The following is a 27,944-nucleotide window of genomic DNA, read 5'->3' as shown; positions in this document are numbered from 1 at the left end:
CCAGCCCTAGAAGTTTTCAGGCATTTTCTAGAAGACCATTACAGGTCTGGTCCAGTGTTGGCACTGGGCTGGAGACCTGCCAGAGCTCCTGCTGACTGGGAGTTCTGTCACTGTTAGTGTAACTCTGAAAGTTCTAAAACCATTAACAGCCTCTCTCCTTTTTTAGGAGGCAGGAGTTGAGGCAATATAATCCTGTTTATTTGCTTACAAAGAAGCTACCTGGTGTTTAAAGCCATGCCTAGACTTACCTGCAGTTGCTGATGAAGAGTTGAGGATTTATTTGTGGAGGCAGTGATTGCCCTCCAGCTGTGCAGTGCTTACACAGTGTGATGGAAGCTTTGCCCCTGCATGGCAGAAATGTGTAGTGTTTGCACTAAGGAAAGGTGAAAAACAGAAGTGATTTTGCAGACAGATGCTTGAAAGCTGAGCCATCTCCTGCAAGCTGAGTGCAGAAATCCAACATCAGAGTCTGGAATAACCCTCTCCATCCCTTACCCCTTGGTGTCTTCCCAGAAAGAGTTCAGGAGGGGGAATTATTATCGATGTACTTGGCAGCCCTGAAATTTTTTTTCAAAGTTGAGAGGCCTGTAAGGGCAATTCCCTCCTTTGGAGCTTATTTTTCCATTTAAAAATCCTAAATATTCTTTGAAACTTGTGTGTATGTCTTTGGCAGTTACCCCTGACCTGGATCTGGGAAAGGAGAAATAAAAAAAAACCCAAAAGCTCTGGAATTAGAACTGTGCTGCAAAGTGAAAAAAGAAAGGGTTGTGTTACTTTTTCAGGGTGATAGATGGCAACATGCTGCCTGTCTTGGGAACCTGGAAGCAAAAGATTTATTAAGAAGAAAAAGCAGTAAGAAAAAACCAGTAACTTGTTGTTATATTTTGTGAATTTTGTGTTGTCCCTTCCCTGAGGTACATGTGAAAATATTGTTACAGTAGGATCAGTGAAAGCAAAATTGAGTTGAAACACTGCAATAAGCTGAAGGCAGGAGTGTTAAAAGATGTGCAGTGTCCAGGGTCCCTTTTGTGCCCTGCCAGAGCCATACTCTGTCCAGGCTGGAAGTGCCTCAGGCAGAAAAAAGGTACTTCCAGCTAACTTAGCTCTCCACAAATAATAGATCAGATTTTATTAGGATAGGTACTAAAAGAAAAAAAAACAAAACCCACCCAAACCTCACAGACTACCCCAAGGCTCGAGGGCTGGGACAGCCCAGGGTGCTTGGTTGCATGGGGAGCTCAGGTTGCAGCTGGGCAGTCCCAGGGCTCCAGAGCTGATCCCAGCAGGATGCTGAACAGCTCTGCCAAGGTGTTTGGACACTGTCCCCCAGCATGGAAAGGTAAGATTATCTGGAGAAGAAAAGCTTGGGGAAAATGTGTTAGCTAGAGAGTTCTCGAGGCTCTGGAGCTTCTGGTAATGGTGCTTAGACAATACCCAAAGTTATTTGAATTGAATCAGGGGTCTTTCTAGTACCAGTATTACACCTCTGCATTCAGGGTCACACCTACAGACATCTCCAAAGGAAATGGTGAGCTAATCTGATGCTTTATTAATTCCACATGTTATAGCTAAAATGAGATGATTTTTGAAGGAGCAGAAGAACTCTTGGGGACCCTCTATCCTAGAGCCCTCTGTCCTGTAGGAGTCCTTATGACTGCTTCTAAAGATCTGTCATCTGTTTTACTGATGCTATAGTTTGTACTGGTTTTGAAGACGTTAGACAATAATTAATGTCACATAATTCTCTTAGGGTAACTGTTGGAGAGACATCTTACTGATGGGGAGCTAAGGTAGGAAGGTGTGAAGTTTGATGGATGCATTTTCTAGGTAGTGATGAGTAAATCTCTGCCCTTGTGAAGGGCACACAGAGAATGGAAACATAAATCAAAAATAGGAGAGTGGGAGCCTGGTAATACAGCCCTGGTTCAACTTGGGAAAAAAAAACCCCGAACACCACCAGCAAAACAAAACAACAAGCAAAAAGGCATGAGCTGAACTAGGAAATCCTAAAACTACCTCTGTATCTTGTGGGTGGACAGAACAGGTTTTTTGTCTCCCAGACACTCTTGGTTGCTGGTGTACAAATGTTTGCAGGGGTACCTGGAGTCAACATCCAACCTCTCTAGGGCAATGTACTGAATGATGCTTTTCTTTCCCAAGTGAAAGTGTACTGGTAGAAGATCTGGAATCAGCTTTTCAAAGGAGCTGTGCTATGGTCAGCTTGGCTGCACGCTCTGGTGATGTGTGAGCTGGAAGCTGCACTGCACTGCTTCTTGCCAAGGCTTCTCATGTTCCTATGCCTCCAGTCTCCTGTCCTGCACTTACTCCATGCTGTACCAAATCTGCCCAAGTTCTGGCTTTGCTGAAGTTCATTGACTGAAGACACAGGAGGAGGCTCAGCTCCAGGGGCACAGGTTGAGTGCTGTAGCTGTTTGGCAGCCAAAGTGCCCGAGAGTTCCTTTGTCTCCTGGAGTGCTCCCTAATCCTGTTTAGTTTATCCCATCCAGCTTGTGATTTATGTGGGCAAATGATTGCATGCAAAACCTCTACCCTCCTCTGGAGTGTGTTTACTATAGGTCAGATTTTCTGTAAACTGGTTTGAGAAAGTGACTTTCAAACTTTTTGGTGGCTGTTGGGATTTTTTTCTGTCTGCTTATAAATCTGGCATGGTAATTACAATAGTCCAGCTGCAAAATGCTGAGAAAAAGAAATTAATTCCAAAAATGACTTACAGTAGCTTAAAGAACATGAAAGTTAGTCCTTTAATCTCAGTGTGTGGTTGAGATGCTTCTTTCTTTTTATTTGAAAATAATGTTTTCATTTAGACCTGTCAGGTTTCTGCAGAATAAGTGTTAGTTCTGTCACTTATACAGGACCATGCCTGCCTTGTTTAAAATGCACTAAGCTTCCCTCTGATCACAAACCAGCTTTTCTATGTGAGGCTGAAGCAATAACCATGAACACCTTTTTATCTTTGCTTTGCAGCATAGCATGTAATTTTCTGTACTGCTTGAGCTCCAGCATCTAGGCAACAAGAGGTGAGATGGGGACCTGGTTTCAAACTCAAGTCTTTGTTTTTCTTTTTCCTTATTTTTTTTCTTCTTTTTTTTAAAAAAAAAGACCAACCCCATGTCTAAAACCTCAGATATTATTCTAGTACATCAAGGCATGTCAAGGAAATGTGAAGTGACATATATGGAACAAAAGCCTGTTTGTAGTCAGATGATTTCATATCAGCTCCTGAGCACTGAGCTGGATGTTGATGGGCTAGAGAAGTGTTTGCCTCTCCCCTGGGTATGATAAATGTGACTCAGATTGGTTAAACCTCCAGACAACATTTTCACGTGGATGCTGCAGTTGCTCTTTGTTCTGCAATATCTCTTGCTGAAATGTTCAGGACAGTGTCATGTGTTGGAGTTTCTTTTTGAACTCATCCCCTGTGAATTTCTGTTGCGTGTAGCTGCCGGGATGGATTCAAACCTGGTGGTTGGTGCTCTGCTTGGTCACCCAAGAAGGGAAAGCTTGACTCAAATGTGACTAGAGAACTGTTTTCATTAGTTAAGGAGGCACACCAAGCTCCCTGTGTCTGTGCATGTGTAGCTTCGTGGATTCATGCAGAGCTGGCTTGATGGGCACTGGCCTGGGCCTGTTGTCCCCTCTGGTCTGGAAAGTCTCCAGCTGGTTTTGCTCAGCTTTCCGTGTGCCAAGGGGTATTTTAGATCCAGATGCCTGGTTTGGGCTGGGGTTGTAGTTGATTTAATCCTGTTTTCCCTCTTTCTGCAGGTGTGTCAGGGGTGAGAGCGGACCGGCTGGAAGCAGCAATGACAGCCAAGCACTGCGCGCTCTCGCTGGTGGGAGAGCCCATCATGTACCCACAGATCAATCGCTTTGTGAAGCTCCTGCACCAGCGTGGCATCTCCAGCTTCCTGGTTACAAATGCACAGTTCCCAGATGAGATTAGGTAAGAGCTGGACAAAATACCTCCCTGCCAAAACATTTGAGTGTTGACTTCTGTTTTCATTCCATTTTATCGTCCATCACCAGCAGCTCTGAGTGAGCACTGACAAGGAAAAGCCCACTCAGCATCTCTTAGTTTTTAGCTTCAGTCTCCCCTGTGCTTTTTCTCATCTCTTTCTCTTCTCTAGTTTGATTTTCTTTTCAGTATCTCTTGAAGTGTGATTACGTCTGAAAGTGAAGAGAATGTAATAAAGTATCTCCTGGAGGTGCAAGGGAAGGAGAGCAGCAAGCGAGCTGTGTTTCGTGCTTGGGGACACAAGTGACTGGTGGGAGTGTTTCTGACAGCTGGGGCAGGAGCAAACTCATAAATTGCTTTTCTGGTTTGTGTGCTTCCCTTGCAGTCTGATCTTTGCTCTAAATCCGTAAGACCAGCTGTAATGGCTCAAACTAAAGATCTATACAGCCCAGCATCTCCAGCAGGACCTGGAGTTCAGTGTAACACCAGGTGAAAAGGACACACATCTGCAAAAGTAGTTTTGAACCTCCTTCTTGGAGGAACTTGAGCTTAAAACATTTTGATGACCTTACAAATGGTTTATGAAGGCAAAATGTTTCTGGTGGTCTTGAACATCCAGGCTGCTTTTACCAAAACCTGAAGCAATGCAGCAAGGAAAGGCAGCATGGGGGGTGGCTGGGAACCATCAGAGCATTGTCAGCAGCTGACAGAAAGCTGACAAAGTCCAGCCCTGGAGATGGTGACCAAGCAGCAGGGCTGTGTGCAGGGTAGGGCTGGGATGTCATTTCAGCTCAGTGCCTTTCTGATAGCACTTTCTGGTAAAGCTTCCTTTTCACTTCCTTCTTGTGGTCCGAATATGGCAGGAAAAGGGGGAGGGCATGCAATTTTTGAGTGAGTAATTATACACTACAAAGGCATTCCAAATGATTGAATAATTGTGTAATCAAGTTACTTTAAGTCATGTATTATGTGCCTGGTAGACAGAAATTGCTCTTTCCTAAAAATAGCATTTTAAAAAGAGAGATGTATTTTGGAGCCCCATCTCTTAGGATCTGCTGAATGTTTTTAAAAAGAAACAAAAAAGAAAGTGATGAAATGCTAGTCTTGCTGTCTTAAAAATTGCAACTGATCTTTGGCTCATCAAAGCAAATGAGTTGCTTAATATGGGAACTGAAGTGTGCAGCAAGCTCACTTTTCCCTTGTCAGCAGAGGGGTGTCAGAGTCTCAAAGTTATTCCTAAAATAATCAGCACACCCTCTGGCACTCAGTGTGCAGCCAGGGAGTGTGGCCTGGGGTGTTCATTGGGTTTAGGACCCCCTGGCTGGGTCTCCAGCTTGGTGCTGCCTGTGCTTTCCTCCCTCCTCTCCTCCTCTTCTCTTTGGGCTGCAGCTTTGTCCTCCTCCAGGCACATCCATGTTCTCACCAGGTGAAGGAGGTTTCATGGCACATGAACTTGTGTTGAGTGGTTACCTGGCTCGTGTTTCATCCTCCTCTGCTGTCTGATTAGTGGCTGTGAACAATACCATTATGTGTGTGTTTGCATTTATGAACATCAATAATGAGCAGTTGCTTGTCATTGCTTATAAAAATGGGCATTTTCTTATTATATTGATGTTTCTCATTGTATGAGTGACCAGGCAGCATCCTGGCTGGCTGGGGAAACCACCTCATGGCTGGTGGCCTGGAGTCAGTTTATTGCTCTGGTTTTGTGCTATGCTACACATCATAATTCCTGCCCAAGTGGTAAGAACTGTGAACTTGATCTTCTGGATCAGAACTCTGCTGTCTAAGCCAGTTTGAAAATTACAACCAAAAAATTGAGGAACATTAAAAAAAATCCATCCTACCATGCAACTAAATTTCCTCTTAATGATGAAATGTAGCTGTGCTCTGGGAGCATCAATTCTGCTTTTCCCTGGTGCTGTCTGGACCCATCACTGCCCTGTCTCCTTGTTCCCTCTAGCAGAGGTCATCCTGGCTCTAGTCCTGGCCATGGCAGGGCCCTGTGGATCACTCTGTTTTGGAGCAGTGTGGGGCAGAAATCCCTCATTGGTTTGTCCTCTAATTCTTTAATTTTCTCTGGTATGACTGCACTGAGTCTGCCTGTCCTGATGACAGATCCTCAGAGAGGAGATGATTTTTCTCAGCTAATGTTTTGAAAAACAATCACTTCATCTTCACTAGGCCCCCTTTTAATTAGGCAAATGCAGCATTAAGTGAAGAAAAGAGTGTTTTGGCTATGTTCCTTGAAACTGAATACTTCAATCCACTTAGAACATTTGGTCATTCTTGGAGATTGTGGCTTTGGGCTGCCAGTCCAGACAAACTTGTTTACAAAATAGCTTTATTTAACCTAAAATATTAAATTTGTTCTGGGCTTTTTCATTCTTCTGTCTAAATACATAGAGGGACAGTAAATTTAGGTGAACTGTTTGTGTTCATGTCAAGTAAATAGATTTTTCTGGACACTAAGAGCTCTGCTCTGTCTCATTCTGGATAGTTTTTGGCACTTTATCACCTTGGGGGGTTTGGTGTATTTTAGGTGGCACTGTTTGGCAGCTGAACAATAGTTCCTAATTTCTTCTCATCTTCTAAAGAAGCAAATCAAGCTGGGACTATAGCCTGCTCATTAACAGCCTTCACAAAAGATGCTTGCAAAGTGGTGCCCTTAAAACTGTTACGTGGTGCAGTTGGGAGGTGGAAATTTCATCTCACAGACACCAGGGTGGCAGATCCCAGAGATGGGAACCTGTGTTACACTCCCTCAGACTCAGCCCAGACTCTTCCCACAGCAGAGGAGGGTTAATCCTTGTACAAGTTATGGGGCTGGGTTTGCAGGTGCTGTTTTCACTGGCCTTATGTGACAAGAAAGACTTTACTGCAGGATTTGTAAGAAATAAGAGACTTGAAAGAGGAAGGAGAACACACTTGAGCAGTTGTGCTTGGGTTTATTTTTCTAAACAGCTTTGATTTCCTTTCTGAAAATTATTTGAGTGATAGCAGCTGTAGGTCAGGTAAGTTCAACGAGTCCAGCAGTAGAAGCTGACTGGATTTCTGCTGTATTTCTGTTAAATGAAGTTATTTTTCCATCGGAACGGACAAATAGAGCCTGAGGAAGGGGCTGAGCTCTGTGGGGTTTAACCATGGGGGCTGGAGTGAGAGGCAGAGCTTTTCAGTGCCTCATATGAAGCCCTGGCAGCTGCTTTGGGGAGCCTTTCTGACTGTGTTACAGCTCCACTGGAGTGAAAAATATTCCAGTTCAGTGAGGAGAAGATAATTAAAATGTCAGCCAATACCTATATATGTGATGCTCTTTGCTTTCAGGAAGTATTATTTGTTGAAAGTAGGTTGCAATGTCTTGCTATTAATATGATGGTCACTTGGCAGAGATGAACCACTGTGCTGGACAGTTTTCCCTGTAAATGCTGTGTAGTTGCTACTGGACCAGCAGAGCAGCTTGTTCACAGATACTGTATTTTATGGGTGCTTTGGTAGGGAAACAAAAATTCAGTCAGCAGTGGTGTCTGAAAACAGCTATTCCCTTCTTTTTATTTCCAAGGAACCTTGAGCCAGTAACACAGCTGTATGTCAGTGTGGATGCCAGCACCAAAGACAGCCTGAAGAGAATCGACCGACCCCTCTTCAAGGATTTCTGGCAGAGGTTTCTGGACAGTTTAAAGGCTTTGTCTGAAAAGGTACCCACTTAGGAATAGTTTTAATTTTTTTTTTTCCCCTTTTCTTCTGTATCTTGCCTGCTCAGGGCAAAAGTAGAAGACAGTGGGGCTTGAGATGAGTGGAGCAGTGCAGTGCATTTTGGATTGTTGGGAGCTTGTTTACTTGTTTTGTACATTAAGGTCTATGAAGTCCAGCAAGGTCAATTAGTTTTCCATTTAGGAAGAAATTTAGTGACAAAAGGGGAATGTGTGTGTGTCGACTGGGACACAAACCTTTGCTGTGAATGTAAGACACTATGAGAGATGAAGAGATTATAAAATAATACAAGATTTCTTAATGAGAAACAGAACAGGCTGTTGAAGGAAAACTGGAAATTCAGGGAAGCCTGGGAAGAGCCACGCGTCTCCATCTGGCTCTTAGCACTGGTTCTGAAAGTGTCCCTTGAAATTGCAGAACATAAAGGACATTAAAACATGTGTGCTGTAGTTTACTGACTTTACCTGCCCTCCTGCTACATAGAAATCTGCTTCCTTCTGGAAGATTGAGCCAAAACAGTAGATTTGAGGGAAACAGCAAGGCTGACCCCTGACACTGCCAGTGGTTTGTAGGACTTTGTCTGTCTGAGGCAGCTCAGTAGTGACCTTGAAAGGCCCCTGGGATCCTGTCTGCTGCTGTCAGCTTGGAGCTCAGTCTCCCATGTAACAGTTTCTGTAGTAATTAATGAAGCACTCCTGGTCCTGGCATCACATGAATTAATAGGAAGAACTCTTTGTGAGTGTGGCTTCCCTCTTTTGCTCTGATGGGAGCAAGTGCTTCTGTTTACTGATTTGGCAGGAGGTGACATGTTACCTGCTGAGATGAACAGACAAGAGAGACTGTTGCATTTGAATAATGAGCTTTCCTCTCTTCTGAGATGACAATGTTGGCCCATTTTCTGCCAAATGCAGTTATATTAGTAGATTTGGGAGACTTTGTGTAATTGAGTGATGTTTTCTTTTGCAAAGGCAGATCCAGCTCTTTGCATGGGAGTGTGCTGGCTGATGCTGTTAAGCACAATTCATCCTGAGCTCTGAGCCCACTGAAATCAGATGCTAACTCAGTAACATCTCTGTGCCAGTAGAGGAGGCTGTGGAAAAAAGGGAAGTTAAAATATTGAAGGCAAAAATTATGAAAGAGCCTTTTTGGGAGCTTGCTTTTGCCCATCATTTCTTGCTTTCTAGCTCTGCCCCTGAATGGATATGGATCATTCTTTGCTGTGTGTTGTCAGAAATTCCCTTGCAAAGAATCGAAGGTGAAAGTATTGGCAAGTCTGTCCATACAGCTAAAAATACCCTGGTCAAGGTGAAGAGGAGAGGAAAAAAAACCTCAACTAGCAGGTGCATTTTCTCCTCAAAGCAACTGCTCTTTGAAGGGTCCTTGAAACACTGATATCACAAGAGTCAATTAAAAGTTGCTGCAGTTGGTAATAATCCACTGTTCTGCCAGCCCCTCTCTGCTGCAGATTGCATCATTGCACATGGGGGACAGCAAGAAGTCTTGGGGAAGCTGCTGTTTGTTCTGTTTTTTTCTCTTAATGTAATACATGGTTCTGGTACCCAAAAATTCTCTTGAACTGCTTCTAGGCAGTAGCACCTTTCTGTTTTCCTGCTTGGTGTCTTGTGTGATGTTAAGTACCCTCCTCTAGGACTCTGAATGAAAGGTGGTGAAAGCAAATGGATCTGCTGCTGGGGAAGTGCTGATGTGTTGTGTTGGGAATGTGATGCTAATATATCCAGAAACAGAATACAAGTCCCATATTTTCACACTGCCTGACAAACCATCCTGGCTTATTCATTTCTCCTGAGGCTGAAACAAGCTGGCATTATTGCAGCTGATATGAGTCACTGCTAATAAGAATCATGGGGAGGTTTGATTTCTGCATGGTTTAAAAAATAAACACCAGTGGGAGAAGGGAGTTTTTTACAACATAAGCTGTACCTGGCTGTGGTGTGGTTTGGCAAGGGCTGCCCATCACCTCCCCACTGTGCCAGCCTGGCTGCCCCTGGTGCTGCAGGGATGGATGCTCAGAGACAGCTCCTGCTGGAATGTGTTGAGAATCCAAAGAGACAAGTGGGAGGAAAGGAGAGAACACAGTCCAAGGTGAGAAGGGAGGGAGGGTGAACTTCTTGCCTGTTTTCTTTCCTGCCACCAAAAAGCAGGAAAAAATGGAAATGGAAGGGCCGAGGCCCAGGTGGGTTTCAGATCTATTGTCTTTGTGAAGCAGTTACACAGATAATAGATTTAGTGATTTTAATGGGTGTTTTCCACAAAGTTCTGAAGCCTTTAAGAAAGGAGTGCATTTAATAATGATTTTTCCCAGTATGGTTTGACAGCATCATGCAGCACGTTGGTGAGTCGTTCAAGAATAAAAATTAAAATTTTGTGCTGCTTCTTTCTGAAGCAAACAGCAAGAAACTCTTTGTCCACTGCTGTTTGGAGCAAGGTTTACCATTTCTGGGGTGATTCTCACTGAGATGATCTTGGTGTTTGAATTTTCTCTGCTGAGAAACGGTTTTTTAGGGGGGTTCATGTTGAGCAGCAGGTGGACTCTCACTCAGCTCTCTTTGTTCCTTGTCATTTGTCTTTTACCCTCCAAATAAAATTGAGAAGAAAATAAACCAGACCATTTAGTATGGCCCCTTTCCAAATCCAATCTCTAACCTTGAGTTCATCAGGACAACTGAGAGGTGACTTGGCTTGAAGGAAGCACTGAAGTTGTCACCAGGTGTTCTCCCAGGTGACAGGGATGTTGACTGGGACAAATGGGAATCTCCTACTGAGATGCTGATGCATGAAGTGGGGATGCAGTGACCCAGGCTGGCAAAAGTCCTGACAGATTTCTATCCAATCACTTTGGCAATAACTGGACAAAAGATGGTGAGGGACTTAACCAGCAGAACAAACCCTATTTGATATTTATTCAACATTACATTGCAACATTCAGAGCATGCTCTCTTTTTTCCAGCTGTTTGAGAGTAAGACAACTCTTGAAGCAAGGAGATGCTCCTCTGTGGATGTCCCTGGGCTAGAGGAGCACTGGGAAAAAGGTCCCTGGTGTTACTCATGTGCTCTGAGGAGCACTGATACAACCTTGTCATGGTGTCACCTCTTCTGTCTGTGTCTTAACTTCATCATGATAAATCCTGCCCAATCTGCTCACTCCACTCTACCCCTTGCAGTACTTGCTGTGCTGCCAGACACCAAGTAGGCACTGCTGAGCTGCTTTAACTTTCAGAGGACAGGTGCCAATGTTCTCTTAAACAGATTGGAGTCACACACAAAGCAAATGAGCAAAAACCCCTTTAGGTTAATAGATATTGTGGCACTGCAGGAGCTGATGATGAAGGGGAACATTATCCTTCCTGTCCTTCCAGGAGGGTCACAAAAAAGGAAAAGAAACAGCTCACTGTCACTTTCTGGAGTTCATGTCTTTAGACATCACACTCAACTCTTGCTTTTGATTGCAGGTAAAGCTTTGCCCTTGATTTTATTTTATTTTTTTTTCTTTCCCTACTCCAAGGAAATTAAGATTTTGTTGAGAAACAGGGTCACGGGGCTAAGGGCAAGGTACAGCAAATGTCTTGGTTCTGTTTTTTTTTTTTCCTTCCTGCTATTACAAAAGGAGCATAAAGGAAATTTCTTAGCTCTGCTTGTCCTAGGATATCATGTATTTGACAGTGTGTGGATTTGGTGCCTGTGTATTCCTTGCTGGAAGGTGAGATATAAGATGGTTTCTCCAGTGAAATACAGAAGCATCTCCTATTACCATCTCCAGTTCTGCATTTGCACACTCCTTACAGGTAGCTTATTTTACATTTCTGGATGATAAAGATGCCAGCTTGCACATTTAAACATTTTCAGGCTTGCATCTGCTGCTGTTTATTTTTTTTTCCCAATGTGATCCTTTCTTCTCTGTATGATTACAAACATAGTGTAAATACATTGTTACATCTTGAGCACCTTTTAGTTCTAATTATATAATGCATGACAGTAACAATTGCTTTTATGAAAAGAACACATTTAATTTGCATGGAGTTTATGTGGCTACTGGAGGAGGGGAACTGGTTTTGTAGTCTAGTCTGATGCTTCTGAGCCAAATGACTTTTAAAGGAGAATTTGAATGTAAAATTTGCAACAGATGTTAGAATCAGTAATCAATTTTGCTGCTATAAATTTAGTAGAATTTGACTCTTCTGCACAGCAAATGCTCTCCACCAGCTGTGTGCTTGTTTTAATGGTTTTGCTAATGAGACTTCTGGCATGAGCTGTTTGAAATGCAATATGATGAGTGTTACAAAGGTACAGTGTTAATATTAAATTAGTGTCTCTGAAAGACATCTCCTTTCAGCTCAGCCTCCAGCCAGCAGCAATCCAACTGAGGCTTCAGCACGGGATTCTTGGCTGCACAGAGAGTGAAATCTTCTTTCTTCTGTCTGTTTCAGTACCTCTTAGTTTGCTTGCAGGCAAGAAAAGGGGAAAAATGTTCATAAACACACCTGACAATTGAAAGGATCTGTTCTTCCAAGCTGGGGGCTGTTCTGGGGTCTCCTGCAGGCAGGCTGGTGAGGGTGGGGGGAGGCAGCCTCTGTCTGCTCAGTGAGGATAGAAGGGAGAATAAAATTCCCCTTGTCTCTGTCCTTGTTCACTGCTTTGTGTTAACCCACATCACTTCCCTCCTCCTTGTTACTGCCTGGGGCTTTGGGCATTAGCCCATGGGCTAATGATTTAATGCTGCTTCTTGCCAGGGGAGCAGGCAGAGCTGCAGAGGGGCTGCCCAGCTGCCCTCCTCTCACTTCACCCCTTCCTGGGGCATTCAGGAATGGGTCTGACCTGGCAAGTGGAAATGGGACAACCAGAGAGTCCCCCTCCTCCTCTATCAAGTTCACTCTTTTCTTTTGCTCCCTAACTATAATGTGTTCTTTACCTTGCCTGGCTTTCCTGCTGCTTAGCATTTAAGAGGAATTTGCTATTCTTACCCTTTATTAAACATGATCTGTCCTTTGCCTTCAGCTCTTCCTTAGAGACTGCATAAGAGATGCCAGACTTGGCTTTTAGAGAACTTGATTCAAACCAGTCCCCGTTCCCCCTCCCAGTCCCCATTCCCCCTCCCAGTCCCTGTTCCCCCTTCCAGCCCTTCTATTATTTATTAACCCAGTCTCTAGCAAAGGGTTGCTCTGGGGCTTGGCTTTGTGAGCCAGGACTCCCAGCTCCTCTGTCAGACTTTGTGGTCTTGGGGATGTGTTCTCACTTTTTCTTTCTTTAGTTGTGAAACAGGGGAGTAGTCTTCATGTGAAAGCACCCTGAGAAGACAGAGCATGTGTGTGTTTTTATGTGAGCTCTTAAAATGGGAAGAGTGAGCCTAAAGTTTTGCTTGTGGCGACCAGGCAAAGGAAACTTGTAGCTGCACTTAAAAACATGGTTTTATTTAAGCCTATAAAGTTGAAGTAACTGGGCCAAATGCCATAGATTGGGGTTGTGCAGAGCATTGCATAATATTCCATTCTTCTAACTGCATTAGCTGTTGGATTGCTTTACTCACTGACCAATTATCAATGGCTCTGGCATGATGGATCTGGTAAGAAGCATTTATTGGGTTCATTGAATCTATTAATTTGACATTTCAGAAAAGATGAGCTGACAAAGCTGCAAGAATGATCAATTTTCTCTTTTTTGGATGGTGAGTGTGTAGCTGAGGCAAAGCCACTGCAAGCAAGTAAACTGATTTTTATGGGAGTGTGATAACATGTGTGCTGGTTCTCCTCCCAAGACTTTCTGGTTTTATTTTAGGGGTGAGAAATCCTCTCATGAGGGATTAGCAGTGGTGGACTGAGTAGTGCAGGTCTGTTTGGATGACAAAGGTCCAGGCTGGCAGAAGCAGCTGGAGAGACACATGGAATTGGGGCCTGTTGAGTGCTGCATGTTTTCTGTTGGGATGGGGTTTGGGAAGGCTTTCCTCTGCTTCAGGATGATTTGACCTAGTTTAGTGGGTTTGGGGCTGAAGTAGTTGAGAAGTATGTGGTCTATTCCTCTGCTCTTCCTTTGGGGGGAAAGATCCTGCAGCAGGTGGGTGGAATAGAGCTGAGGGCACAGCTGTGATTTCAGTGCTCTGCTGGTCAGTAATCTGCTTCCTCAGCTCCCAGTTCATCTGCTTGGAGTTACCTGTGTGCCAGCAAGAGCCAAATCTGACCCTAAATTTTCTTTGTCAGGTTGCTTTTTAGCAACAAACCATCTGTTTGCTTTGTTGCATGTGGAAGGTTGTGCCTTGGCCTCTTCCTTTGTGCCACTCTCCACCCTGAAAATTCCAAAGGGAGCTGGTGGTGTGTGCTGAGCACTTGTAACTTTGGGCACTTGCTGGTGGGTGTAAGTGATGGATGTGATCCCTGGGGTGGTCTGTGACCTCCCAAACCATGTGGCTGATCCCATAGGTGCTGAAGGAACCCATTTGGAGCCTTTGTTGACTTCCCAGTTAAGTGTTGGAGTGCCAAGTCCTGCATTTTCTCTCTGGATGAAAGTGCTGTTAGATTTTACAATGTAAAAAATACAGGAACTATGAAATGGGGATTTAGATTCTGCTTTGAAGTGCTAAATTGCTGAAGCATCTTTTATAAAAATTTGTGGAGTTTATCTCATACATACTTGAATACAGGGAGTTGGGAACTAGTAACAGTGACAAAAACAAAATGGAAAATGGAAGACTTTTAAAAATTATTTTTATTTATTAATTTAATTTTTTTTAAACACAATTAAGGCCTATGTGGTGGATGGACTCAGATTCTCTCAAATTTGTTCAGCCATTTCTAAGTGCAATAGTTGGGTGCAGTCACTGTGCTGACTGTTTTGGGGATCTCCAGAAGAGCTCTTGGCTGCTCATTAATCTCTTTGGTGGAGGAATTGATATTAGGTACAATGTAAATGGTCTCCTCTAACTACTTAGTTAGCCCTGGGTGATGATCCACAGTGCTAATGCAGCTGTGTACAGATCTGTGCAAATCCATCTGCTTCCTTGCATGGATTTCATGCTGGAATTTCGTGTTGAAATTTGCTTAACTATCTTGGAGCCTCACCACCCTGTAGGTCTCTTCTGAAGAGTCCAGTTTTCTGTGAAAGTAGGAGGATCTGAAGGCTTTTTGTGGAGTCTAGGTCTCTAGAAGAATACTTTAGTGCAAGATTTGGGAGTTTCAGGTGATGTGCAAGTGATGTGTGCCCTGGGAGCTGCCAGGATGGTGCGACCTGGCTGGAGTGACAGGGGGGGAACGTGCTGGGTTCAGGTATTGCTGCCTGCTCTGAAGTGGTGATGCTCTACAAACCTTCTCAGAGTAGATCTGTAGAAAGTGATCCTGTAAACTGGTGGGAACTGGAGGGAGTTCCTCTGGTTAAAGCTCAGAGGGCAACTGCTAGAAGAAAAGACCCAGGTACAAAGCTTGCAGGGGCTGCTGAACCCTCCTGGTGTACCTGGGAGAAGCATTTGGAGGAGGTTTAGTGAACAGCAGCCCCTGGCAAATGTCTGTTTTGTAGCAGATTGATCTCCAGACCCCAAGTTCAGGGTTCAGGGGCTGTTCAGGGGCTGCTTGCACAAATCTGCCCATGTGGAGCATCCATCCCACATGTGCTTGGCTGAGGAGTGTCCCCTCCTGGCACATCTTGCTCTGCCCAGTACCATACAGGAATGCTCCCAGTCCCCAACTCAAGCTGGAGCTTGGCTGTTTAATAGGATGGGCAGTCAAAAAGTTTAAAGCCTTATTTACCTTTCTATAATGTTTGTTGTTTTAGAGCTTGACTCTTGAGTCAAGGCTTTACAAGAGCAGTGGTCTTGCAAGGATTGTTTAATCAATAGGAAATTTATTTCAGACTCCTTGTTGATGTTGTTCTTTGTTAAATGAAGTGGGTTTCAGCAAATTGTGATGGGGCTTCCAGCTGTATTTTTAGATGATATGGTCAAAACCCAGAAGAAAAAGTAATAAAAATCCTTTGCTCTGCAGACTGAGTGTGCTTTCTGACAAGGTAATTATGGTTTTATGAGCAGATTGATCTTTGTTTTCAGGGTTTGAGTCTTGAAGTAGCACTGCTGGTTTCTTGCTCCTTGAACAAGTGTCAGTTCATTCTCTTAACTACAGCAGCCCCTTCCCTGGGGTGCCTTGTGCTTCCCCCCTCCCTCCTCTCTGCAGCCCTGGCTCTTGCCCTCTGAGTTACACCTGTGGAGGTGCTGGCATGGATTCTCTTTTTACCTTAAAGATGTAATGCCTCTCCACATTTCATTATCCCACAATTGCTCACTTAAACCATTATTATTTCCAGGTGATTTAAATTGCAGGTTTTTCTTTCTCCCTGTATCTTCCACTGCTGAGCAGAAAGCACTGATTTTTGAGGAATATTCTTCTGGAGCCTAAAATTTCAGTGGGATGCTGTTTTCCTGGCTGAGATTTCCAGCTCCAGAGGTCTGTAAGGAAGCATCCAAGTCTCTGACTGGATGTATAAATAACTACTGGGATGGCTTAAAAATACTGAACACCTGGCAGCTGATGTGAGGAAGATTGGGCTCCTCTGTAGGATCCGAAAAGGCTTTGGTGAATGTTCAGTTCATTCTTTAGCCAGAAACATTTGCCTAAGGTGGGACTCAGTTCTTGAGCTGCTTTCACCCCTCACTTTCTCTTTTTTGCACAAATGAATAGCATTCAGGTTTTTCTTTCAGTCCCCTTATCTGTGTTGTAGGGCACCCACAAGGAAGCTGGGTCTTGTCATAAGGATATGTAGTGATGGGACAAGGGGTGATGGGTTTAAACTGGAAGAGATTGAGATGAGGTCAGAGGAAGGAATCCTTTGGTGTGAGGGTGCTGAGCCCCTGTCCCAGGTTTCCCAGAGAAGCTGTGGCTGCCCCATCCCTGGCAGTGTTGAAGGTTGGATGGGGCTTGGAGCACCCTGGGCTGTGGGAGGTGTCCCTGACCATGGCAGGGATTGGGACTGGATGAGCTTTAAGGTTCCTTCCATCCCAAACCATTCCATGATTGTGATTTTTGCACGCTACTGTTTGATGAGGGCTTCTCTCCTTATTCTCCCCTCCCCTGTCTCTTTGGGGCTCCCCTCATCTGTAGTTTGTTCTTAATATTGTCCTTCCCATGGCTTCCTTGCACTGCCAGGAGTACAGCTGTGAATGAGATGTTTGCAGTGGGGCCTCTCTAGAGCCACCCCACCCCAGGCCAGGCAGCAGACATTGGGTCGTGGAGCCTGAGGGAGATGGCAGCATGGAGCTGTAGGGACATGTGTAGGGACATGTGTCCCTTCTGGGAAATGTGGAAGGAAAGGAGCCTGTGGGAAGTTCCAAGGGGTTGTTTCAGCTCTTCTCCATCATAGATGCTGGATGCTGCTTCCCTTCCCAGGTGCATGTGTGCACCTCACTGTGACCTTGTACACTCAGATGGAGGTGGAGCTGCCTCCTCCCATCAGTAGAAATAATTTCCAGGGTCAGATCAAACCAAGGCTGTCATCCTCCTGGGTTTTGCCCCTCCTTGGTGAAGGGGTTGTTTTGCAGATGGGCTGGAGCCAAGGCCCCCAGGGGGTTGGCTGCTGGCTGAGCTCCTGTGCTCACCCTCCCTATGTCCTGCAGAGCAGCAGCTGGGGCTGGACAGAGTCCTTGTCACTTGGTACCTGTGTGGCAGGTCCTGCTGCTGTGCCAGCTGCTGCTCTCACCCAGGAGACCTCTGCCATGCTTCATTGGAAGACACACACAGAAAAGGTCCTGATCTTCCCTATATTTCAGAGTCTTCTCCAGAACATCCCCTGTCAAGCTTTTTGCTCTGAGTCCTTTCAAAGTCAGCGGGGTCTGAGCAGTGCCTTGAGGTGCTGCTGAGGGTGCTTCTCTTGGTGAAAGGGTCTGCCACTTTCAGGAGTTCATTTCTTCTCGGGTTTGAGCCCCTCTTTGCTTTTTAACAAGTCTGTGGTGCAGGGTTGGGTGGGAGCACTCCCCAGGCTCGTGCTGATACTTTTTCTGGCTGCCTGGTGTTAAACACACTCTGGTTCCCCATGAAATGAAATATTGTCAGGCTGTGTGGTCTGTTGTCGGGCTGTTTAACAGCAAGCTTGAAGTGGGTTTTTTGCTGATGATTTGATATATGTTTGAACACTGCTATTCTATTTTAAGTCACATTGCCTTGGATTTTTTTTTTCCCCACAGTATAAATTTTACATGATAATTCCTTGACACTACCCTAGAAATACTGAAAAGAAAGAAACAATAACTGGACAGCTGATTTATGAGAGGAAGTGTCTTAAAAAAAAAAAGAGTCCAAAGCAAATGGGTAAGGAGCTGTCATGGTTCTGGATTTACTTAAGAAAAGCACTTTTAGGTTTCAGAACAATGCTATTGTACTTTTTATTTTTTGAGATGTTTATCTAAATAAACTGATTAATTTCTACTGAAGCGTAAAGTAATAAAGTAGATTACAAGCAATAGGTGGTGAGTAAAGGATGAATGATTATGGAGGGGAATGGGACTTAAGATGGCAGCTTAGGAAGGGAAGATAATGAAATTTGATTTATTTTCTCCTTTTTTCCCCAGTCTGGATCACTTATTCTTGTGCTTCGTACAGCAGAGCTGCTCACAGGCTGAGGGGCTCTTCTCATTTAAAATTCTGGCTCAGGAATTAGTGCTGGTGTGCTTGTCTCACTCCAGGATTTTCTTTGAATTTTGAGACAATTTCAAAGCTGGTCAATACAAACTGATGTTGTATGACACAAGAACAGTTCTAATGATTGATTTCTATCTTTAAAAAAATAGTAGTACACTCATATATTAAAACTGGAAGAATTAGAGTCTGCTTTGCTCTTTGGCCTTTGTCTGAGGGGTCTGACTTGGATCCAGGTGTCCAGATGAGATGTAGGAGCAGCCCATCCTTTGGATGTGAGCACCTTGTATCTGGTTTTGTTACCTGGTTCTCTCACAAAGAACAGGAATCGCTTTTGCATGAAAAGATAGTACCAGGTCTGTGGGGGTCTTATAATTTTTAATTTTTTTTTAAACATCTTACCTCTTAAGTTTCTTTGGCATTAGAACTTGAATATTGAGCTGGAGCCAGTGCAGAGTCTTTGCTTGCTGTTTTTGAAAGAAATTGGTGGTGATGAGGTTGGTTTTCTTCTCTCTCCTTGGGATGACATGGGGACAACTGTTGTGCTTGGAGGTCCTGGGTGAAGACCAAGGGCTTGGGTGCTGATCTGTATGCAGGCAGATGCTGAGATTGAGCATTCTCACTTTTTTAGCAGTGAAATCAAAGTTCTGAGCTTTGCTCTGGTTTTACAGGAGAGTAGCTGATGTGTTAATTATCCTATGGTAATATGCCCTTTTTTTAGCAATGAAGACAAAGCCTCAACTGGCTTTAAACAGATGTATTAATAGCAAATGCTTGAACAATGTATGTTTTTAGTAGATACCTAGGCAGCACAGCCTATTCAGGTTTTTTCCTTGAATGACTCTTGAATTAGCCAGGAGAAAGGAAGCTGAAAACTTTTGTGCTCTGTGCTGACTTAATCTTCAAAGGAAAAAACCAAACCAAACCCTCCTCTGCTGTGCTGTCCAGTCAGATGTTTTCAGGTATTTGCAATGTGACTTTTAGGAGAAAGTCATCTCCCCAGTGCCTGTGTTCAGGGCTGGATGCATAGTGATAGATGAGCCTGAATGGAGTGATGAGCCCTTTATTTAAGGGGAAGGTCCTGGTTGCCAAAAGAACAGATTAATCTGTTGTCTTTTCAAGGGCACAGACCTTCCCTGATGATGTTCTCCTGGGTCATGATGGGTGCCACAGCTCATCTGGGAGCCTGGAGGCTCAGCAGAGCTGGATTTGGGAGAGGCAGAACCAATCTCCAGTCCTCTTCCAGAGACTCCCTCCAGGCTGAGCTGAAAGGGTTTGGAAAGCTGTGAAATTTGGGGGTGTGTTGGCATTTGAGATTGCCTTTTGCTGTGTTTTGGATCTTTTATCCTTGGTGGGGTTTTGTGCATAGAGATGGGTCTTAATGAATATGGTGAACAGCTACTTGGCTGCAGGGATTTTTTATTTTTTTTTTTCCTTTTCTGATCACATCCCCGTGACAAGTAATTTCCAAGTGTGAAATTTGCTTTGATATCTTTATTCAGGACTTGCTCACTCAGTGGGGTGTTGCATAACCTGAACAAGGGAACCAAACTGGGTCTTTGCAGAGGATGTCTTCTCCCTGGCTCTCAGAAAGGCAGCTTGCCCACTGCTGGAGATGAGAGCCCCAGGGCTGTGCCAGGCTCTGGGGTTGTGCCTGCATTTCAGTTTTTGGGCTGTTTTGTGCTGTGATCAGAGCAGGTCCTTGCCAGCTGGGAGGCTCTGAAAATGTGCCATGAAGTCAGTTTGCAGGGTGAGCCTTTCATTGGAGGGAATTAAAAATAGGAAATAAAAAGCTGGCTTTTGAAGTGGCTTCCTGTTCCTCATCTAATGACCTGCAAAGGGTCTGTGAAGTTGTGTGAAAGTGAGAAGGATTTCTCTTTAGAATCTGCACCATAATTTCTTCTCCCCCAGGAGAGCTTTTTCTGTTTTCAGCAAAGCAGTGTTTCTTCTGAGAGTATCTGGTTTGTTACTTGAGTTTAATTAGTGCCTGTGTTTGAATCTGCAAAATACAGATTCATTTAGTCTGTGAGTGAGATGTAACTTTCTAGCAATAAAATTATTTTAGCTCTGTCTCAGGAAGGTGTACAAGTGTTCAGAATATCTGGCTTTCAGCTCATGGGTAAAAATCTGTTTTTTTGTTGTGTTTATTTCCAAACAATAGATCACTGTTACTCTGCCTTATAAAAAGAACAAGGTTATATGACTCAGGGCAAGGTAAGGGTATTGCAGGACCTCAGGAATGGTTTGAAGGAGGTTTTTCTGCTCTTTGCCCTTCCTCCCATACTTCTGCAGTCCCATGAGGTCCAGTCCTGCTCCAGACACCTCCCTGCCCCAACTGGAGAAGGAAGATTCTCCCCTGCCCCATCCAAACTCAACCCAGCAAACTGCTTCTTCCAGTGCAGCTGATGTGTTCATTCCCCCACCCCTTCATCCTGAGGTGAGACCTTTTGTGAAGAGTAATTATATTTGATGTATGAAAAGATGAATGCTGAGGAGGAGGGAATTAAAAAAAAAAGACACATTAAAAAAAAAAAACAAAACATCCCCAATCCCTCTGGTTTATTGAAGCAAGAAGGGAGTAGTTTGTCAAGCTGACATTTGAGTCCTTTGTTTTAACATCCTCTAGGCCAGTGGATGCTGGGAACAGGGTCACCTCAGCAGCTGTGAGGGGTGGGGAAATCTGTGGATTTCCAGCAAGATTTTCAGCAAGAGTTGCCTAGAGGGAAAATGCTACTTTTCCCCAGTTTAGTGGATTTTTTTTTGGTTGTGCCTTTGTCCTCAGGTGTTTGGGGCTGGCCCCTGTTGAGTTGCATTTTTGGGATCCTGTTAGAGAAGGTTTTCAGAATGCAGTGGAAGATCTCCATGTTGGCAACATGTTCAAAACAGATGTGGTTTGTATGTCCTCCAAAGAGAGAAAGACTTGGGGCAACAAGTCCCAGTGAGTTACGTGCCAAAGTGGTTGCCTGTGTTTTTTCTTCTTTTAAGACACTTCTTGGACAGCATTCTGTATTGAGGTGCCTTTAATGGACCAACTACTGCACACACTCCCAAAGAAACCACGTGTTGTGTTTTAGAGAACTCTGCTATGATAAGCTGAGCAAAAGTTTGGCAAGGGCTATTTGGGTAGAAACCGAACAATTTTATACACGTGCCTCAGTGTCCTGTGTGGGCACAAGCAGCTCATCAACTGTTTTCCATACCTGAGGCTGTGGGTGGAGAGTTCAAGTTCATCCAAATGGGACAGGATGACAGCAACAGATTGTTCCTTTGCCTGAAGGAACATCTCCCAGCAGGAAGGACTCAGTTCCAGGTGCTGACTGCCCTTAAGGAGCAGCACAGCCATTCCTGGTGCTGTTTGGATATCTGATTTGGGGCTGTTTGGCTATTAAGGATGAGCTTTGTGCTTCTAGCCTGTGTTGTTGCTGTTCCAGTGATGTGCTCTGTCAGTCACATCTTCTCTGGAGTCAACTGATTGACCAAGGCCAGGAGTAAAATTTAGCACTGCTGACCCCTGAGCTTTGGGACAGAGAGGAGATTTTTGGCAGGGAAGGAAGGCTGGTGCTGTAGGGATGCTTCTTTCTGGGACACGGAGCAAGTGTGGGTGCCTGGAGGAATGATGCTGCTTAAGCTCTTGGGAGGCTGCTGGGATTTTTGGCGGGGCTGGATTCCTCCATTCTTACACTGAATGATCTGTGGTCTGCAGCCATGCAGCAGTTTTGTTGGGTGCCTTGCAGAGAAACAGGGATGGGGTGGTCTCTCCTCCACTGCTCAGCTGCAGAACAGAGCAGAATTATCAATGTTCAGCAAAATGTTCTGCTGTGACCCTGTTGGGCCTGGAATACAGCCAAGGAGGCTTCATGTGGCTTTCAAGCATTCAGAGAAGAAAAAATAACCCTTGAATAGTCACTTATTTTGTTCCTGAGATCTGTTCTTGGTGGGGTGTGCTCTTCAGCCACAATCTCTATCAGGAAAAGGCTGAAGATGCTGAATGCTCTCCTCTGCCTGGGCTGGACTTGGATTCTTGGTCCTCAGGGTGGTGTTGGGGTGAGGATGGCTCCTGCTTTCCATGCAGACCTGCAGGCACCCTGCTGGGAACTTCTTGGTTTTCATGGGTTTACTTCAAAAGTTACTCAGACTGCCCCAACCTTGACTCAGTTTGCTCCCATATACTCAACTGCTCTTCTCCTCCCTGCTCCCAGTTCTTCACTGAGATCTGAATTGCTGGTGATTAAATCTGCCCTGATTATACCCTGATGGTGGTTGGGCTCCCACTCCAGCTGTGATCAGGCTGCTGTTGCCTCTCAAATTCTTGTTTTGAGCTGATGCTTGCCCAGCCTAAGGGAACCTTCTCTTAACAGCTGCTGTTTGTAATCCTTCCCCGTGGAGATGGTCTGCATGCTGCCCTTGGTTTGGTTCTTTTCCTGAAAGGCCCTTGAGAAGTCTGCAACTCTTGGCTGGGAGCTCTGGTGGGAAGGCACCTCTGGAGAGTTTCTGGTTCATCCTGCTCAGAGCAGGATCAGCTTGGAGGGCTGGGTGGGAATATCTCCAAGCATGGAGACTCCCTAGTCTCTCCAGACAACCCCTCCTGGTGTTCGATCACTTTCCTTGTAGAAATTTCACTTAAAAATGTGATTTTGCTGTTCTTCAGCCTGTGCCCATTGCCTCTGGTCCTTTCTCTGGGTGTTGCTGGGAAGACTACAGCTCCATCACTTTTCTCCCCCCACCAGGTGTTTATTTACAAGCAAATATTCTGTAGTGTTCTTTCCCATCTCTCATGTTCCTTTGCTACCCCATGGACACACCTGGTCCTGCTGGGTCCCAGGGCTGCCCCTTCCTGCCAGGCTGATGGGTTGCAGAAAGTTTTTGGCATACAGTAGATGCTGTTTCATGCCCTCAACTTTCACCCCTTCAAAGGCTCATAGCCATATCAACTTTTTCTTTTCCACTAGTGTTACTCTGACAGCTGTCTGAGATGAGGTCATGGTTGCTTTGCCTGGAAACATGGGGTGGGAGGCAGCCTGATGCTTTAGGTCATTATATTCTTGTGGCTTAAGCTCTTATTTCTTGTTTGTTTGTTTGTTTCAGTGCTTAGAACAGGATCTCCTGCGGCTTTGTTGTACTACCAGATACAAACAATACATTAATAAAACAGGATTGTGTATTTGTACTTGCAGCAGCCTGTAAGGATTACTTGTATATAGCATTTTGCAGGCCCTAAGTCATTTTGATGCCCCCAGTCCCACTTTTCTAAAGAGGCTTTTGTCTCTACTCTGACAGTGCTTGAGAGATGGTGCCCTCTGGAAAGTGGATTTTTTACAGTCGCAATATTAATTTCTGATTTTTCTGCTTTTTTTCTCTATCCCTTTGGCAGCATTTTTGTTTCTTTACCTGCTTCTTTCACCACTGGTTCTGATTAGTTAATGCAGTTTTGTGATAGCTCCCTTTTTGAAGTGATGGATAACACACAGGGGCTGCAGTTATTACTTGTCAGTTAGTGGTGCCCTAAGGGAGGAACAGCCCTTTTAATGTGCTTGTAGCACTTTTAGTTTTATGAAGTACTTGAACTTTAAAGTTAAACTTCTAAAATGGTGAGGATGTATACTGGAAGGTATTAAAAATCAGATTTAAATGGGAGGGGAAAAAACCTCTCCTTCATGCAGGCCTTTGTTGGTGTAAGAAAGCAGCACTTGCTGGGGTGTTGTACTTCATCTGTGTTGAAAAGATGCTGTGATAAAAGTAAACTGGTACAGGTTCATCCTATGCACACACCTGCTCTGCAGTCTCCTGTTTCCTTGGTGCTGGCACCATCCCTCCTGTGCTCAATGCCTTGCCCTCAGCTTCCAACCATTTCTTGGTGGTGTTTGTGTTTCTCACAGAATGGGTTAGGTCAGAAGGGAGCTCAGAGCTCATCCCCTCCATCCCCCTGCCATGCCCAGGGGCACCCCTCACCCAGCCCAGGATGCTCAGAGCCTCCTCCAACCTGGCCCTGAACACCTCCAGGGAGGGGGCAGCCACAGCTTCTCAGGACAATCTGTTCCAGAGTCTCACCACCCTGGTACTAAAGTTCTGCTTTTTAATACCCAGTCTAAACCTCTTCTCCTTCAGTTTAAAACCATTTCCCCCTGTCCTCTTGCTGGACACTCCAAAGTCCCTCTCCGGCCCTCCTGCACGTTCCCACCTCTAAGGTCCCCCTCCCCCAGAGCCTTCTCCTCTCCAGGCTGAACAATCCCAGCTCCTCAGCCTCTCCTCTCACAGCAGAGGGGCTGCAGCCCCAGGATCATCTTTGTGGCCTCCTCTGGACTCTTTCCAACAGATCTGGGTCCTTCCCATGGTGGGGACACCAGAACTGAAGCAGTATCCAAGGTGGGCTCTCAGGCTGGCCACACTCCTCCTGCTGCATCCCAGGCTGGGCTTTGGGCTCTTTGGGCTGCATGAGCCCAGTGCTGGCTCCTGCTGAGCTCCTCATCCATCACCACCCCCAGGGATTCTCCTCAGGGCACCTCCCAACCCACTCTGTACACACTGTTTAGTCCCTGTGCACAACCAGTGTAAAAGGAATAAAGGAATGTGTAGATTTTTTTTTTTTTTTTTTCCAGAAAAAGTGTTCTTGTGGCTTGGCCCAGTTACAAAGTGAGAGAAAGAACAAAGTGGTGTTCTGAGAACGATGTGTGGAAAGGGATCAGGGACTCATCCCTGCCGACATTCCTCAGATTACAGAGGGCAGAAGTGAGGTGGTCTGAGCAGCTGCAGGCTCCAAGGTGCTGGGCAGGGGGTGTCCCTGCTCACCCTGGACTTGGGGTGCTGCAGGAAGGGCTGGCTTGCTGCTTGGTGGTGCTAATTGCAATTGTGTGGCCTTTGCCAACAAAATATTTATTGCCAGTGTTTGTATTTTTGCAAAAAAAAAAATCTTAAAGAATATTTTTAGAATATTTTATATTCTAAAAAATAAATATAAACAAAGTACATAAAATATAAATATATATCCTAAATGTAAACAATATAAATACGTAAATAATATAAATATATAATTTTATATGACATATGATATGACATGACATATATGATAGATATGATATATACTTATATTTATATGAAATAAAATAAATATATAAATATAAATGTAATGTAATTTATAAACATATATATTTAAAATATATATTTATGTTTGTATATATTTGTGTTTATATACATTTATATAATATAATTTAATACCCTATTAAATTATATATAAATATACAGTTTATATATTTATGCGTAATATAGATATAAATTATAATTAATATTATATTTATATACTGTGATTCTATATAAATAAAATATTCTAAATATAAAATATTTTTATAATATTTTATAGGATATTTTTGCTGGTCTGGTTGGGTTTTGGTCATGCCTGCCTGGGTGTGTGTGTCCCTACTCCAGCTGGTGGTGTCTCTGTGCCTGATGTCACATTCCCCCTTGATGGGTGCCAGGCCCTGGGAAGCAGGGCAGCTCCTCCAGGGGCTCTCAGTATTTTGTGGCCTTCCCTGAACCTGCTCCCTCTGCTCTGGAGCTGCAGGGACCATTTAGGAAACAGCCAGGCGTGGATAAAAGAAGGTGACAGTGCTGGAGGCTGCTCTGTCAGGCCAGGGGAAGGAGGGCTCTGGGGGGGCAGCTCCCTGTGTCTGAACCCCAGCAGAGGGTTGAGCCCCAGGGCTTAGAGCAGACAAGAAACTTTCTCTGTGCTGCCTCCTGGGGAGCAATCCCAGGGGGAGACATCCTGGTGGTGGCCACCAGTGCAGTGCTGAGGGCTGCCAAATGACAGCCAAGCATTTGTTTCCTCTTGCATAACCATTGATATTCATCTTTTCAATCAGATTTTATCCACTTTTAGTAGAGTAGATCTTTTTTCTTTAAATACTCTGCATCCACTGGATTTTGGCAGGACAGAGGAGGTGCAGGGAGTTGTCTCCAGTGCCAGGTCCCAGGACTGGGTGTGCATTTGGCTCATCCCTCAGCCAGCAGAGATGGAGGGGGGAACCTCGAAATCTCAGCATGGTTCTGAAGTGACCCTGTGACAGTCCCAGAGTCATCTCCATTCAACTAATAGCCTTCAATTTTTGCTGCCAACAAAGATGCTGCCATCTTTTTTTTTTCCATTGCTGCAAGTGGTCCTTTCAGCCCCTAGACACATCTGCTGCATCTTCTACATTTGGAGAGCTGGGACAGGAACTGAGCCCTGGGGGCAGGACTGGTTTCATTTTCTAAGCTTGCTCCAAGCAGTGTGGTGGTTCTGTAAGTGACACTTGTCACTTGTGTCTCCTTCAGGGGAGCAGATGCCCTCCTGCCCAAGGTCTTGCCCTTGCTGCTCAGCAGAGGTGCCATACAAAGCTCTGCTGGGTCCACTTCACTCCTGGCCTTGTTATAATATAAATCAGCAGCCTGGAGGAGCTTTGCACACATCTGAGATTGTTCATTACCCTTAATTCCAGCACTTGAGACTGTTTTCTTTCTGAGTCCAGTTTCCCATTGTCTGCTTGTTTTTCCCCAAACAGCAGATACCTGTTGTCTGAAGATAAAGTGGCTTTTCTAAGACTTTCATCCCACTTTTTGTCCTGTGTTTTGTTTCACTCACAGAGAATTGTCACAGTTAGAAAAGACCCCTGAGATCACCACGTCCAACTCTCAACATCATCCTCCCCCACCAAAATACTTAACTTAGTATCTGTGTCACCCCCCAGAGCACATCCTGAAGTGCTTCACCTCCACGTTATTTAATTCACCTCCAGTGATGGTGACTCCACCACCTCCCTGGGCATCTTGCTCCAATGCCTGACTACTCTCTCAGGAATAAAATTCTTCCTCAAATCCAGTCTAAACCTCTCGTGGTGCAACTCCAGGCCCTTTCCTTGAGCCCTGGTGGTTATCTGAAGGTTGGGAGTTTTCCTGCACTCAGCCAGCAGTGGGGCTGGGTCCCACAGGATGCTCTGTTCCACTCACTGCCAAGCTGCCTTTTCTCTGCCTCACACAGACATCTAGAAATTTGCTCTTAATTTTAGTACAAAAAAAAAAAAAAACAACAAAAAAAAACAAAAAAAAAAAAAACAAAAAAAAAACCCAAGCAAACCCCCAACAAAAACAACAAAGAAAAAACAAAACAAGCAAAAAACCAAGCAAAAAGCAAACAAGCAACAAACAAACCCAAAAAACACCCAAACCTAAAAACAGACTCCTAAAAGCTTCCCATCATGATGGTCTCCCCATTCCAATGCCAGCAATGGGAACCTGAGCTCCCAGCTTGAGGTCTGGGTCTGGATCAGCAGCCCTGGGTCAGGGCTGATATTAAAATATGGGATTTATTTACTTTTGCTGAGAAGCTGCCTGCATTTGTTTACTGCTGTGAGCTGACCTTTGGGGAGACATTTCTCGATTAATTGGGTATCTAATCACTTCAGCCAGTTGGCAGCCATGTGTGTATTGGAGTTTTTCTTCTTGTTAGACATTTTCCCTCTGGTTTCTTCATTCCCTGTTATACGGCAAATGATGCGTTTATTTTTTTTTATTAGTTCCTTCTTTGTTTTTCTCTTCAGTAATTAACTGTTGATTTCATACTTGCCTGTGGTCCTTTGGCGCAAACCTTTCTTTTGCCAATCCATTTGAAT

The 27,944-nt window shown here is 44.5% G+C and overlaps 1 protein-coding gene across 1 annotated transcript in view; it reads left to right on the top strand.

Moving 5' to 3' along the window:
* Positions 1-27,944, top strand: part of LOC139806142 (S-adenosyl-L-methionine-dependent tRNA 4-demethylwyosine synthase TYW1-like) — a 104,328-nt gene that overhangs the window by 44,052 nt on the left and 32,332 nt on the right. The window contains exons 12-13 of the mRNA XM_071765357.1: positions 3,784-3,961; positions 7,533-7,668. Coding sequence (XP_071621458.1) covers positions 3,784-3,961; positions 7,533-7,668 — 314 coding nt within the window. The remainder of the gene's footprint in view (positions 1-3,783; positions 3,962-7,532; positions 7,669-27,944) is intronic.

This window comes from Heliangelus exortis, chromosome 21, assembly GCF_036169615.1.
Source record: "Heliangelus exortis chromosome 21, bHelExo1.hap1, whole genome shotgun sequence".
NCBI lineage: Eukaryota > Metazoa > Chordata > Aves > Apodiformes > Trochilidae > Heliangelus > Heliangelus exortis.
The sequence above is the reverse complement of the archived record's forward strand: the minus strand, read 5'-3'. Positions and strand labels throughout refer to the sequence as shown.